Source organism: Marmota monax, unplaced genomic scaffold (assembly GCF_021218885.2).
Source record: "Marmota monax isolate L192 unplaced genomic scaffold, Marmota_monax_Labrador192_F-V1.1 WCK01_AAM20220418_F8-fsc00012, whole genome shotgun sequence".
Taxonomy (NCBI): Eukaryota; Metazoa; Chordata; class Mammalia; order Rodentia; family Sciuridae; genus Marmota; species Marmota monax.
This window is the reverse complement of record NW_026695227.1, coordinates 4,708,794-4,725,502: the sequence shown is the minus strand read 5'-3', so window position 1 is coordinate 4,725,502 and position 16,709 is coordinate 4,708,794. Positions and strand designations below refer to the sequence as shown.

The 16,709-nt window shown below is 35.4% G+C and overlaps 1 protein-coding gene across 1 annotated transcript in view; it reads left to right on the top strand.

Annotated features, from left to right (window-relative positions):
• Slc15a5 (solute carrier family 15 member 5) overlaps positions 1-16,709 on the top strand; it is an 86,114-nt gene that overhangs the window by 51,470 nt on the left and 17,935 nt on the right. The window contains exon 7 of the mRNA XM_046436204.1: positions 2,336-2,467. Coding sequence (XP_046292160.1) covers positions 2,336-2,467 — 132 coding nt within the window. The remainder of the gene's footprint in view (positions 1-2,335; positions 2,468-16,709) is intronic.

Below are 16,709 nucleotides of genomic sequence, written 5' to 3'. Positions count from 1 at the left end.
GAAAAAGATCAGAACATGCAAGTAGATGCCTGAAAATGGAGATTTGAAGACTTGAAAAACTAAGTCCTATAAAAGGGAACTGGAGACTTTCAAAAACGACTAAAATGACACCAAAGAGAGATTAACCAGCAGGCAGAGAGCTGGCAAAGTGTGTTCATGAATTATACACCGCACCAGAAGTTCTAGCAAGAGAAAAGCATAGGATTAATAATTAACCAGCAGAGTAATAATGGGCTTGTACTTTCTGCTTTTTCTCAGAGAAAGAAATAGACCTACTTACTCTTTCTGTCCATTGTTTGTCTCCTCATATTTATAGAGAGGAAAGTTCATAAGCCACATCTTTTCTATAGCTGTGAATCAATTCTTTCCAAGGCCCCCTTCAGCATACTGTCATAGTCCCATTTGGACCTTCCTGAAAATACTCCAGGGCTTGGCTTTAGGCTCCTGCTGGCGATTTGCACTACACAAGAGCTGTGGGGCTTGCCACAAGATTAGAAGACCTTCTCCACTGTATTTTATGCATCACCCTTATTACCTTCATCTGCAATCGCTGTGAGATTGAATGCCTTCTTAGCACTGCCCTGTGTAAGGTGCATTCTTCTTCTCTCTGCCCTTCCAGAGCTTAAAATCTAGGAAAGATAAACTAATAACATTTTCCATGCTCAGCCCAGTGCCCAGCACTTTTCCTGGATCCCAGATAGGGACTTCCCTAAATGTTTATTGGGATGAGTAAAATAAATACATGTGGAGGACACACAAAATAAATCAGAAATGTTCCATCAATGCAAGAAGGAACATTAGTACATTTGATTGTGCATTAGTACGTTCATTCAAAAGTGCTGGGCAAATATGGAGTTTTCCTAGGGAAAAGGACAAGTAAACCAGGGATGAGATATTCCTGAGAGGAAAGGGAAAAGAAAATAAGGCTTATTTCTTCTTATAGACAAGGAAACTGAAGGCTTGGTGTTTACAGTACATCTGTTTTCTATTATCTTTTCTTTTTAACATGAGCTTTAATATTTATGATCTCATTGTAGGAAAATTTGCAAAGCACAAGAGTAAGAAGAAAATTAGAAATCCAATCATTCAACACTTAAAGTTAAAACTGTTAATGTTACTTAATGTATTTCTTTACAATTTTTCAGCATAGATACAATAGAGAGAGATTAGCAAATAAAATCCATATATACATTTTACAGTTTCAACTATTTTCAACTCATGGTCAAACTTATTTTATCTCTATCCTCATTTCCATACCTCCTTCCTCTCTGTTGTATTATTTTAAAGCAAATCTCAGCTGTCATAGTATAATAAATTTTTAAATTTGCATCCCAAAGATTGCCGTGCATATTTTAATATGGTTATGTTAATGTGGTATACACAAAATCATATATACTTATTTAGTCTATTTCTGATTTTAAAAAATAATTTTAGTTCACATTTTAAAAAACTTTCTTCCATAATTTTCTTTCAGTCAGTTGCCACCACCATTACCAGTACCCCAACCATAATTTGAAAAGAATAGATAACCATTTGGAGACCTAATGATTAAGTTATCGTCTCTTTCTAGATACCCTCTTCTTAAATGGGATAACATACGGTGCCTAGCACAAGCAAGAGCTATTTGATTTGTTAAGATTAATATTGTTATATTTTTAATCCTCCTTCACTATCTACAAGTTAGCATTGTACTAAGTGCTCTCTGTAGCTCTTGATAGCAGGTAAGTCTCACAGCACCTCGCCAAATGAGTAATGACATTATTCCCATTTCATTGAGGATGACATCGAAACGTGGAAAGTTCAACTAACTTACTCAAATCACAGAGATACTAAATGGCTGACATGAGATTTTAGTGAATTCTTTTTTTTATTCCAGAGCCTATTCTTTTAATCTCTATGCAAATTTTATATGATAGATTCAAATTTTCCACAAAAAATCCAATGGTTTATATAGAATCCAATGGTTTATATAGAATCACAGAATCATAGATCTCATACATTGTTGTTATACCACCTAGTACAGATCTCATGTCAATCCAAAATTTATCAGAAATATTTAAATTGGAGAGAATTGGGTAAATATAGTAGGACTCACAACTACCAAGTTATCAAATTCTCCTCATAGTTGTATAAGGGAATATTTTTGCCATATTTTATTCATTGAAGACGTTTGTAAGCTGTATCATATTTTACAATAGTAATCTTAAAGTCCAACCTAAGTTTTAATCTTATTAGAAAATTTTCTTTGATATACAATCAATATTAATTTGAACAGTACCTATGAAAGTGTTTTAGGGAGAATGTTCTAAATTTTGATCTTCTCTTTTTCTCTCAGTCTCCATAATAGCACACAGATTTGTTCCGAAAACCATCAGAGAAACTTCTATGAATTTTTTGACACTGTTCAATGGATTTGGTTGTTTCACAGGGGCACTGCTGGTGGAGTTGATTTATCTCATCTCAGAAGGTAAAAAATAGGTTTATAGTATGTGTATGTACATTGATTTGATGACTAAGGAACTGGGAGACAAAACCTTAAGAGGGGAGCTTTGCCAGTGTGGTCTTTTTTTAATTGATCCACTTTGCAATTAAGATAGAATTAAGATAGGGAATAGACTCTTGCTGTATTCATTAATTTCTGGGAATTGTTTTCCTTTTGATAGGAGGAGGTAATTACAGAATGTCACTTCCCATGAGACCCTGTCTGCTGTCTTTCTTTAGTGTATTCTAAAACAAACTGGTCATTGTATTCGTATTAGGTCTTTTAATGAGGCCATATTCAACCATGCCTCATAGCTGTCACAGGCAACCCACAGAGAAGTCAGCATCTGTGCACATGTAGGAGGGTTGGGTACTTGGATGATATTTTCCTCGTGATTAGCTGCAAACTTTGTCTGTATCACCAAAGAGAAATCATGAGTTAAATAACAAATGATCTTGGAAATTTTTTTCAGGTAGATTTTTAGACAGAAACAACCAACCGGAAAAATTCAGATGCAAATATTTGAATTCTACTCTTAATTACACATGTGGGTGAAAAAAAATAATTCAGACATGATGACAATAATGATTAGTAGTCACAGTGAAATGCCTTTGGCTGTATTTTAAATTCAAAGACTTTTTTAAAAAATGTTTTAAAATGTCACTGTAGCTTGCTTTTTATTTTAACTTACTTTTGCCTATTTTATGTAAAATATCACGAACTTATTCTTTTTTAGGTTCAAAAATACTTCTGGTTGTGCACTTAGAACAATGTAAAGAAAGTGTTGGTTTGTGTTCTCTTAGAACAAACTAATTAAATACCCCTGCTTTCAAATTAGGAAGAAAATAACTTCTGTGCATGAGAAACTCCTCTTAACGCTCCTAATGCTAAGTCTCCATTCAAAAACTTTTTATCAGGGACTCACTCCTTTTCTGCTACCATATTGGGCATAGGGCATACGCTGGCAAGCAAAATAAAAATTTCTGAACCTATAATATATTCCCAGGAGTGCAAGGAAGCAATAAAATTGAGAGTGCTGAATATGGGTAGGTACAGTACAGTTCAGGGGAGAAACCTAGCAATCTTGATTGATGTCTGAGATCAAACCCTGGCTTTTAATTAATTATCTGAGAAATTTACATATTTAATATTTATTAATTGCCAAGCCCTCTGCTACACAGAATGGTGTAATATATGGTTGAAATTTCTCAAAGATCTCTCAAACCCAAAGTGTCATAACTAACTGGAAACTGCAGCAAGCTTCTGGCCTCTGATGATCAGATCCTTTGTATATGAACAAGGGACAAAGCACAGCATTAAGATTTTGTAAAATAACCTAGAAAGATCTCACCTATATCTATATCTAAAACATTTTAGGTGTTGAACATGTTTCCTTTTCATAACTCAACAAAGATATTTTAAAAATTTTATCTTAAAATTTTTTCTATCATCAAATCATGTTTGACATATTCTAAAAGAACTGAAAAGTCAAATATATTACTACCAGTTTACCTTTATATAAATCTAAGTTTTTTATCAGTATGCCAAAAGCAACTTGCCCAGAGTTAGACACTTCATAGGTTAAGTCCTCCCCAAAACTACCTTCACTTTAGCCATTAGACATAAATTTGGAAGTCCCCATTGTTAGTGAACCTAAGTTCATTTATTCATCACTCACAAGTGTCCAATACATGGAGAACACTTTAATAAAAGGAAAAAGATTTGTTTGTTAAGCCAGCAAAACCAAGAATGGTGGACTAGCATTCTGGAAAGACCCTCTTAACCTAACCCTGGTTCCAAGCTCTTTTTATCCCAAGGAGGAAATGATTGAGAAAATCTGATAACCCATAATCTCCCAGTTTGCATCAGTCTTGAAGGTGAAGGAAAGAACTCAGTAGAGTCTGGGGTAAAAACAATCTTGTGCTACTAGTTTGAAGGATTGAGAGCTGCATACTCAAGGTGGCACTATCTTTTTCTAGTAAAGGATCACCATAAGCATAGCTACACTAGGGAAGTCATCACTTCTGACAAACTGGCTGTGTTTGGGGTGCCTCCACAGACCCCCTCAGGTTAGACAGTTTGCTAGAATAATTCAGAGGACTCAGAAAAGCACAATAATTATGATTTAATTTTATTATAGCACAAGAATACAAATTGGAATAAGCCACATCGATAAGCACCCAGTGCAAGGCCTGGGAGGGCTCCAAAGCTGAAGCTTTCATTTTCATGGATGCAGTACCCTCTTGGCACATCACTTTGTGACAATAAGGAGAATATTGCTAACCAGGACACTCACTGAACTTCAGAGTCCAGCTTTTGTTGAGGTTTTATGGAATAGGCACAACTGATCGAATAATTGGCCACATGGTTGAACTCAATCTCCAGGCTCCTTTCCTTCCCCAGAAGTTGAGCTGATATCATTAGGCTCAAAGTCCAAACCCTCTAAAATCACATGATCAGGCTTTCTGTCTGAACTGCCCCTATTTCAGGTCATCTCATTAGCATAAACTAGAACTAAGGGCTCACTAGCATAAATTAATAGTTGGGGGTCTAAGGGACCTACTATAAATAACAAAGACATTCTAATCCTTCAAGAAACTCAAAAGATCCAGCATTTACCTTCCAGGAACCAGGTCTGGCAAATTCTTACATATAGTTTGTTCTTGCAAAAACATTTCATTGAAAACCTAAATTTTTATTGAGAATCTGCACAGTATGGTATTATTGTGTTTATGACAGGCATTATTGTGTTTATGACAACAGTTTTGTAGAGGTAAGACAGTTATTCTTGTTTTTTCAATATAATAATTAAGGCAGAAAAAAATAATAAAGTGCTCCACTCATCCTAACTAGTATCTGACAGGTGTGACTCCCTCAGCACACCAAAATCAGGCAACTATTAGAGGTCCTCAAGTTAAAACGGCATTTGTTACTTCTACAATATAACCTCCTGGGGTAGACTTATGCACATGACATAGCATTGATAATTATCTAGATATATAGCATCAAGTTGGAGAGACAAAAGTTTAAATAACGTTTGCAGAATTCGTTGCCCATGAAAGGAAGATTACCAAGGACACACAGTGAGGACATCTTAGAAAATGGGATGTGGGTCTGGCACCAAGGCACATGCCTACTGTAATCCCAGCAGCTCAGGAGGCTGAGACAAGAGGATCACAAGTTCAAAGCCAGTCTCAGCAAAAGCGAGGCGCTAAGCAACTCAGTGAGACCTTGTCTCTAAATAAAATACAAAATAGGACTGGGGATGTGGCTCAGTGGTTGAGTGCCCCTGAGTTCAATCACTGATACCTCCCAAAAAAGAATGTGGGACACTTCTAACATTGTTCTCAAAAGAACACCATTTCGGTGTTCTTTAACACCATTACTTCTTCTTTTATGTTTTTTTTTCTGTTCATAATAAAATTGTGTAACATCAAATCATATCCCAGGAAATTGCAATGTTATAGTTGTTGCCTTACAGATCATCTGGTCTAACACTGTACCAAAAAATAGAAGATGTACTAACATCCTCTTGCATCCATAAAAATTCTTTATGCTAAGATATAACCTCTGTCTGTCCTTCTATTGATAATATTTATTAGAATAAATCTAATTTTTTTTACCACATAGCAACTTTTCAAACATTTGATAACTGTTCTTAGAAATAGCATGGTATAGTGGTTCAAAGAATAGGTTCTGGAGTCAGACCACCTCAATGTCAATATAGTCTGTTTCCATGTAACCAATGATAATATATAATTCACTTTGTGTTTTCCTAATTCAGTGATTAATGCCCATAGTAATTGCTCAGTCAAGATTGAAATCTATTCTACAAAGTCACCCTTGTTTTTTCATATTGCATGATTTCCTCATTTTTCAGTCTCAAAGCCCCTCCATCCATTAAACAAACAAGTTGCCTGTATCTTTCTTAGAATATGGTTTCCAAAATCAAACACAATACTCAAGATAGGTACAAACAGGATAGATGTATAACTTTTATCAGCCTGGACACACAGACACACTGTCTCTCAGAATGTCAACAGAGATTATGTTGATTTTTTCCGTAGTTACATCACACCATCAGGTCAATTAAAACGTGAAATGTTTTATTATTATTATTTTGCAGCTGTTCTGGGTTCAGCTCCACTCATCACAATGTTTTTTTCTAATTAAATGCAGGACTTTATCTTCTTCCTTAATAAATGTCAACCCATCAAACTAAATAACAGACATTTTGAAACTTGATTCTGTCATCCAGTGAATTACTAATCTTCTTTGCTAGCTTTGTGTTATCTGCAAATTTAGTAAGCAAGTCCCTAGACTTCTTCCAGGTAATTGATAAAATTGTTGAATTGGACAGGACTGAAAATAGAACCTTATGGAAAATTCCTACAGACCTCATTGCAAATTAATGACAATCAATTAATTCCCGTCTTTTGGTTGTAATCAACTCCCAACTCACCTAATTACTCTCATTCAGCCCACACACTTCTCAATCATTCCCTGAATGACATCACAGGAGACTTTGTCATATATTTTTCTGGCATTGGAATATATCTGTGTTTGTGACAGTCCCTTTAGCCATCACAATATTGTTCCTCAAGAAAGGAAAGGAGGTTCATTTCAATAATCTGATTCTCATGATCCTGTACTGGCTTGTAGTGACTAATTAGGATCCCTAAAAGAGAGTGAACCTTTGACAATAAATATCACTTTGGGGTAGGTCATCATCTCTCTAAGGTTGTTTCCTCTTAATGAAAAAAAAAGGGACAAGGCTCTTTACTTTTTTCAGAAATGATAAAAGAATAACATTAAAGTATTTTAAAACTTCAATGCCAAACTTTTTTAATATAAAATTAAGTCATACATTAGAACGGCCCACTTTGCTTAAAACAGCCTATTCAGTCAAACCACCAGCCCAATTTTTTAAACAGAACTGATCATAATGAAACAAACAATACAAGTCTATATTTAGGCACCCTACCCCCTCAGCATTCCATTTAGCATTTAGGATATTTTCAACCTTTAAGGATTTATGTCAGCTGAGCATGTCTGCCTGAGAGTGTGTGTGAGTGTTGGTGTATGAGTGGAAAAGAAGATCAGCTAACACAGTCTCCCAGTCTCCAAGCTACATTAGTCATTTTTAGCACCATGATGGAGAATGGTGTGAATGCGGTAAATTCAAAAGATTTCTCAAAACTTGACTGTGCAGACAGATAACTGTTAGAGTGACATTTTCAGTACAAGTGAGAAAACTGATCCTTCTGGGATCTCTAACTCTGAGTGCTTTAAAGGAGAAGATACAAGACTAAACCCATCCTCCTACACTAATCATTTCAGGAATAGTTTATCTAAAAGTAGCAATGCTAATATAGAGAGTGAAGAAGTCAGTCAAACTGCCTATTTCGACTGTATCCCATTAGCAGCACGATCAATTTTCTTACACTCATGACTTCGAACTTACCTTTTGACAAAAATAACAAAATAGAACTCAGTGAAAAATGACATCTTAGTTATGGGCGTGCAGATGATGGAAGCATCCAAAGAAAAATTTTTAAAAGAAAAAGGAAAATTGGGCAAAAATCAAGAGGTCAAGTTGTAGATCTCCTTGTCCCTCCTCCTTGGAATTCAGGAGAGGCACAAAGAATTTCGCTGTTTAATTCAAATAAAGAACATTTTAAATTAAAAATGAGATCTTTTAAAATGCTCATTTAACATCTGTGAGTATTAAGGCCAGTGACAGCCATGTCAGCGTGAATCACTGAGTCACTCTTGAAACAGAAATTTGCAGTTGCAGTTAACTTGAAAGAAGACAATATTTATGCATCTAGGAAAAAAAATGAATTTCATGGGCCCATGCCTATTTTCTCAGAGAGATGTTTCTTCCAATTCAGATCTATCACTCAGGTCCAACTTCTTATGGGTTTTGAGACTGCAGATTTTTAGGTTCAGAGAAGAAAAGCAGTGGCCTGCTACCCAGTAACCCACATTGAGCCAGGAACATGCCTATTTGTTTGTCAACTGGCTCAGTGACAGCATTCCTGTAGCTAACTGGACAGGCCCCCAACAACTCCCACTGGCAAACTCTGCTCATGACCATCAGTCAGAATTAGATGCAAAGTCTTCCACACACAATGATGTCATAGGCATGATGTTTTGGTATGTTGTATTTTGGCATGACACTTTAAAATTCTTCAGAAAAAAAAGAATGTATTCTATAAATCCAAAGCTCAGTTGTCCTGCTCAAATTTAATTCCTGGTCCAGACTGGAATGAGATGCTATGAAGCAGTACTCTGAGATTCTTCAGAGCCTCATGGACCCATGTCATTAGTAGAGCCTCCTTCTCTATATGGCAAATTTATAAGTCTAGGTAGCTTAGATACACATGCATATCCACACTGAGTGCCTAGAAATGGTATGGAACATGAAACAAGAAGGATGTGTGGTATTTAGTGTGTTGAGCCTAGGTATGATATATTTCTGATAGAAAGCACATTTAACAAGGCCCAGAGGTAGAGAATTGCTAGATGCATAAGGGGAAATCAGAGAAGGCTGTTTTTTTTTTTTTCCAGAAAAGGAGAGAATGCCATGAAGTCAAGTTGGAGAGTTAAAGAAAAAAATCATGTGGAATGTCCGGCTTACAGGCATTTTTTAAAATTTTTGAATGTAATAATAAATCATAAAAAAATTTTAGATGAGTGATATGTTCGATTGGTGTTTTAAGATCTGTGGAGGTAGTATAATTTGGAAGAAAAAAAAAAGAATGATTTGGGAGAAGCAAGAAGGGTGTAATTGAAGCAATTTAGTCAAATCTAAGTGATAAACCTGAGAGGGAGAAGGCATGTGGAGAGAAGTGAATGGGGATAAGCTCTATTTTAAAGGTAGAATAAAAAGTGCTTAGTGATTTTTTAAAATATTTTATTAGTTGTTGATGGACCTTTATTTGTTTATATGTGGTGCTGAAAATGTAACCCAGTGCCTCATACATGCTAGGCAAGCACTCGACCACTGAGCCACAACCCCAGCCCCTTAGTGATGGTTTTGATAGTTAGGATGCAGTAGGATGCAGGAGGGAGGAGGTGGCACCAAAGAAGCATCTCAGCTGCCTTGAGTAACTCACTGGGTGGGCAAAGATTCCATTTACTAAATGAAGACTAGAAGAAGAATGGATTTTAAAATTTGTCACTCATTCACTTTTTCGCATGCTAAGTTTAGCATAACCACAGAACATCTAAATAGAAATATCTGGAGCTCAGAAATAAAGACCTTGATTAGATACATAAATATGGAAACCTTTGACATAAAAATGAAATCATAAAACTAAATAAAATTACCTAGTGTGGATATTAAGAATGAAGAAAAAAGAAGCCCAGGGCTTAGATCTGAAATGTTCAACATTAGAGACTGAATGGAGATGAAATAGCCTGGCAAAGAAAGACAGCAGCTGGGGAGAGGGCGTATCCTATATGTTACATACACACATATGTATATTTACATGAGTATGTGTGTGTGTGTGTGCACACATGTGCGTATATATGCACATGATGCATTCACACAGCTAATGTGTAAGTGTGTGCACTAAATATAAAAGAAGATTGTTTCAAGCAGGGCATGGTACATGTGTCAATACTACTTGAAATCAGTAGGATGAAGAAAGTGTCCATAAAATTTAGCTACATTATGGTCACTGATAACTTTAATAGGAACCATTCAATGGTGAAATGGAAATGCAAAGATTGCAGTAGGCTGAAGAATATCTAGTAGTAAGGAGATAAAGACATCATGTTCAAGTAACTCTTCTGAAGAACTTGGGGCTGCAGAAGACTTAAGAAATGAGTGGTGGTTAGAAAGGGATATGGGTAGGACTTCTGGATTTAGCAAATAAAAATAGAGGATGAGTGGTTAAATTTGAATTTAAGACAAACAGTGAAAGATTTTTTTTTCAGTATTTAAACATGTGCCATGCAATATTGGGAGCATATACAAAAAAACTATTTATGAAGTATTTAAGACATGCTAAATATGTTAATCCACAGTAACTCACTATTATTCTGAAATTCAAATGTAATTGGGAATCCTGTATTTTATCTGGGAACTTTATGTGTGGGTTGAAGATACTTCTTTATTTTGGGGAGATGCCTGAGTGTATTTAACTGATGATAATACATGATATATATGGAGAAGTTCAAAATGCAGGTGAAAGAAGAGAGAACTGATGAAAGCAGGAACCTAAGAAAGTGGACAGGGAGTTTTGTTGGGAACTACCCAAGAGAGATTGATTTCTATCTTTTTTCCTGCACTGAAACAGAAGACAACAGAGAAGATGGTACAAATGCAAAGAGATACATAGTTCTAATACTGGGAAGAGGCTGGAGTCTCCCTTTGAATCCCCCCAACCCCCACCTCCCTTTATGAATATGCAGTAATCTACCTGTGAGAGCAAAGGGGATGAGGATGAGGAGTGAGAGAGCAGAGAGTGATGGACTTGCTGAGAGCAAGAAAAGATGATTTAGAAGCCAGGTGTCAAGATCACTGTCAGTGTTGAAAGCCCAGTTGGTGTTGGTAATCATGAACAGTGATTCCAAACTACTAAAAGCATGATTACGCTCACTGATATTCAGGTGCTTAAGGCAAGCCAGAAAATGTCTTCTAGATTTTAAAATGACACAGGATAAAAGGCATGAACTCTATACTTGAATTAAAATCATTTGAGAAAAAAAGGCTATTTCCCTCCAAATATGCAAAAGATGAGAGAGGCTTTCTTCTAAAATTCTGAAATTAATAAGTCTTTGCTATTAACTAAGTAGAGTTGCAAATGAAGGACAGACTGTACTAACAAGCAGCTCCTAGGCAAAAAATCAATTTTAGTTCTGTCCATGAAATTATTCAAATTTAATATTTTACTATTTTAAATAACTCCACTTAAAGACTGATTTATTAATTCAGTCTACAAATACATATTGGGTTCCTACTATGTGCAAGCACTGACTAGATACTGAATTAATAATGCCAAGGCTGATGTTTAATTAACAAGAAGAACCTTATAGAAATATTTGACACTCAAATTAATATCAGATATATTCATTTGACTAATGCTATTACAATTACAGTTCATAGCTAATGGCATTATCGGGCTATTATCACAAAGCATTATCTCTCTTCTAAAACTCATTTCCATGATAATTCATTGAAATCATCATGAGAACACACTATCTTGATGGGTTTTTCCCTCCCAATGCTCTTCAAAAGAATGAACTCACCCTTACAAGAAAGCTTGTTATGGCAAATATCATCCACGCTTGTTCTCTCTGCAGTTCAGGTGAACAATGCCTAGTGATTTCTGTCCAATCTTGAAAGACACAGTGTCCCTTCCTGGAAACAGCAACCTGACTGCATTTTTATCCACAATTCCCAAGAACTGAAAATGCAAATTGAAGTCGAAATGCAGACATTATGATCCAGAGCAAAGTATTGAGCATGTGTGGATCTAAGGCCCAAACTCAGCTCATCCACTCATTCAACAAATATTTATTCTGTCTCCTTTATATGACTTTAGGCAAACAGTTCAGCTGCTCTGTGCCTCTGTTTCGTTGTCTGTAAATTAAAGGTAATAATAACATGAGTTCTTATTAGATAAATATGAAAAATTGGAGAAAAGTCAAGTTAGAATTCAGTTGTTAGGTATTATTTCCTTCAGGTATCATGAAAATTAATGTGTTTTAAAAATTAACTCAGGTAGGAGAGCTATGAATCTCAAATGAAGCATTTAAATCAGGTTACTGAAAGGAGGAAGGAAAGAAATTAACATTTATTAAGTGTCAGTTATATGCAGACCTTGCTATATGCATTTCACAAAGATATTATTTCATTAAATCGTCACAATTCTTTGGGGGTAGATACTTGTAGCCCCAATATATCAAAGAAGAGAATGAGCTCAGAAAGTTATATAAGTTGCCACAGTTATATAGCAATGGTGGGTTCCTGATTCCAAAGCTCTTTTTACTACCCTAGGTTTATTTCCCATGGTGCAGAAGTATATCCACCCTGGAGAATGACTAGTACTTCTTTGTAATTGCACACTTCTTTGCTCCCAAGCAAAAAGCAATAGTGAAGTGAAAGTGTGCTTAAAATAAAGCAGGATATAAAACCCATTTCAATTTTGTGTCAACAATTTTGTGCGTTTGCAAGGTTACCAGCACCATGAAATTACTTTTTTAAAAAATCTAATGGGCCAGGTGTGATGGTGTATAACTGTGATCCCAGCTGCTCCGGAGGCTGAGGCAGGAGGATCAGAAGTTTAAAGCCAGCCTCAGCAACTAAGCGAGGTCCTAAGCAACTTAGCAAGACCCTGTCTCAAAATAGGATGTAAAAATGGCTGGGGATGTGGCTCAGTGCTTAAGCACCCTGGGTTCAATCTCTGGTTTTAAAAAATAATAATCTAGGGCTGGGGTTGTAGCCCAGCGGCAGAGCACGCACCTAGCATGTGCAAGGCCTTGGGTTCGATCCTCAGTGCCACATAAAAATAAATAAATAAAATAAAGGTATTGTGTCCAACTACAACTAAAACATAAATATTTAATAATAATAATAATAATAATAGATCTGTGAGAAATAGTTGCCCATGTGTCCAGCTATCATTTGAAGATTTTCTAAGAGACATAATTTAAGATTTTTCTAAGTTATATTACATTCAAAATTAAATAGAGGTTAGTGAAAAGGAGGAAATATTGTATTTTCCTCAAAAAAAAAAGAGCAGAAATTTGTTTTGAATCAAAAATTAAACGGGATATCCCTTAAAAGTATGCCATGCATACTTGAGGTTTTTGGTAAATCTGTGATTTATACAGAGTAGTGTCTCATTGATGTTAGTGAATCACTGATGTTGGGGTTGGTGGTAGGGGAAACCAACCCTCTTTGTCATTTCAAAATTAATCAGAAACGATTTTTGGAAGTCAAATTTTTCCAGTATGTTTGACGAATTGGCTTTAAATTTATTTTTTGCTGTAAATGTAATATATGACTAAATATATCCAAATAACAAAAGCGGAGAGGGAAGACTTTGAAAAGATAAAGGCCAAATTATGATTTGGGTAAATTTTCTTTCAATATATTTCTATTTGTGTATGTGTGCATGTGTGTAGTAATTAAATTTATATTTGTGAAGATAGATTTTAAACTAAATCAGGGTCTACATAAATCCTGCTGAATGCTCATTCAACAAATTTATATCAAGTCCCCACCTTTCATTCTTCCCTTAAATAATATTGTGAGCATACAGTCATGACATTCAGAACTACAAGGAGAAAAAAGGTCTCTTTTGATAATTGTGTTGTATATATCATCATTCACACACACACCCTATCCCTTCTTATGGAAAGTTTAGGTTGTTTCCAATTTTTCAACCTTATAATGTTACTTAGGTGAGCCTTTTTTGATATTGTCTTTGGGTACCTCACTTGTGTTTTTCCTTAGGTTAAGAAGTATCCTAGCAATGGGATTATTCGCTCTGTGAGGATAATAATGTCAGATGATAGGGAAGTAAAGCAAAATTGTTTTCTTAAAGTCTGCATCAATTATGTTGCCATTTTGATGGAACACTTGTTCCGAGGTATTAGTTTCACCTGAGCATAGTAATGTTTTGATCTTTGTCATCAAATTGGCAAAAATGATACTCTGTTGTTACTTTAATTTGTATTCTTTAAAATGTATAATTGAAATTTTTATTTTTTTTAGAATATTTGTATCTTTTCTCTTTCATGAAATGCTTAGTCATGTCTTTTGCTCACTTTTCTTTTAGACTGTTCATGTTTTTTTTCTTATGGTTTATATGTGTGTCTTATGTCATATTTATTGCTAGTAGTTTTCTGGTTTTGACTCAATATTGTAATTTTATACACAAGTTTGTTTTACACAGGTTCTGCTGATATATGTCATAAAATCTGTCAATATTTTTCATTGTGATTAATTTTATTTCATTCATCACTGGTTGTGGAACTTTAATGGTTTAACATTTTAAATTTAATTTTCTTTTCCAAGTGAATTTCATTGTGATGTTAAAGCAAATAACTTGTTTTACAATGTAATTGGTATATGTTGTGAAAAGTTGGTTACATCATAAATATCCCATAACTATAGAATGAATGGAATTAAATTAAGCAATTAGTAATATATCTTTTAACATGTTGTTCCTATGTTATCTTAGAACTAGTTCAGGACTATTCTGTTCTATTCCCTTTAGCTGTCACCTGACTTTAGCTTAATATCATATTCCTTTTAATTATTATAATTTTATGATATATTTTGTATATGGTATTACTTTTTTGAAATTTTTTATTGATTAAATATACGACAGCGAATGCATTACAATTCTTATTACGGGTATACAGCACAGTTTTTCATATCCCTGGTTGTATATAAAGTATGTTGACACCAATTCGTGTCTTCATACATGTACTTTGGATAATGATGTCTATCACATTCCACCATCCTTGCTAATCCCTTCCCCCTCCCATTCCCTCCCATCCCTCTGCCTTATCTAGAATTCATCTATTCCTCCCATGCTCCCCCACCCCACCCCACTGTGAATCAGCCTCCTATATCAGAGAAAACATTTGGCATTTGTTTTGGGGGGATTGGCTAACTTCACTTAGCATTATCTTCTCCAATGCCATCCATTTACCTGCAGATGCCATGATTTTATTCTCTTTTATTGCTGAGTAAAATTCCATTGTGTATATATGCCACATTTTTTTAATCCATTCATCTATTGAAGGGCATCTAGGTTGGCTCCACAGTTTAGCTATTGTGAATTGTGGTGCTGTAAACATTCATGTGGCTGTGTCTCTGTAGTATGCTGTTTTTAAGTCTTTGGGGTATAAACCGAGGGTCAAATGGTGTTACTAATCACAGTTCTCTTTATGGTTATTTTTCAATTATTGATACCACATTCTATCTGGTTTATACTTCCAGATGAATTTTAGAATTATTTTTATCAGTTTTACCCAAACTTATCTTGTTTCAATAAAATGAAAAAAAAACTTTTTTTTACTTTTTAAAAACTAAAGTCTTTACAATATGTTATGTGTGCGTGTGTGTGTGTGTATATATATATAATATATTATATTTACATATAATATATATTATATATATATATATATATATATATATATATATATATCCTGTGTCTTTCTTTTTTTTTATTTAATTTTTTATTGTTGGTTGTTCAAAACATTACAAATTTCTTGACATATCATATTCCACACTTTGATTCAAGTGGGTTATGAACTCCCACCTTCACCCCATACACAGATTGCAGAATCACATCAGTTACACATCCATTGATTTACATATTGCCATACTAGTGTCTGTTGTGCTCCGCTGCCTTTCCCATCCTCCACCATCCCCCCTCCCCTCCTCTCCCCTCCCCTCCCCTCCTCTCTCTCTACCCCCTCCACTGTATAACCCTGAGGGTCTCCTTCCATTTCCATGCAATTTCCCTTCTCTCTCCCTTTCCCTCCCACCTCTCATCCCTGTTTAATGTTAATCTTCTTCTCATGCTCTTCGTCCCTACTCTGTTCTTAGTTACTCTCCTTATATCAAATAAGACATTTGGCATTTGTTTTTTAGGGATTGGCTAGCTTCACTTAGCATAATCTGCTCTAATGCCATCCATTTCCCTGCAAATTCTATGATTTTGTCATTTTTTAATGCAGAGTAGTACTCCATTGTGTATAAATGCCACATTTTTTTATCCATTCGTCTATTGAAGGGCATCTAGGTTGGTTCCACAGTCTTGCTATTGTGAATTGTGCTGCTATGAACATCGATGTAGCAGTGTCCCTGTAGCATGCTCTTTTTAGGTCTTTAGGGAATAGACCAAGAAGGGGAATAGCTGGGTCAAATGGTGGCTCCATTCCCAGCTTTCCAAGAAATCTCCATACTGCTTTCCAAATTGGCTGCACCAATCTGCAGTCCCACCAGGAATGTACAAGTGTACCCTTTTCCCCACATCCTCGCCAGCACTTGTTGTTGTTTGACTTCATAATGGCTGCCAATCTTACTGGAGTGAGATGGTATCTTAGGGTGGTTTTGATTTGCATTTCTCTGACAGCTAGAGATGGTGAGCATTTTTTCATGTACTTGTTGATTGACTGTATGTCCTCCTCTGAGAAGTGTCTGTTCAGGTCCTTGGCCCATTTGTTGATTGGGTTGTTTGTTCTCTTATTG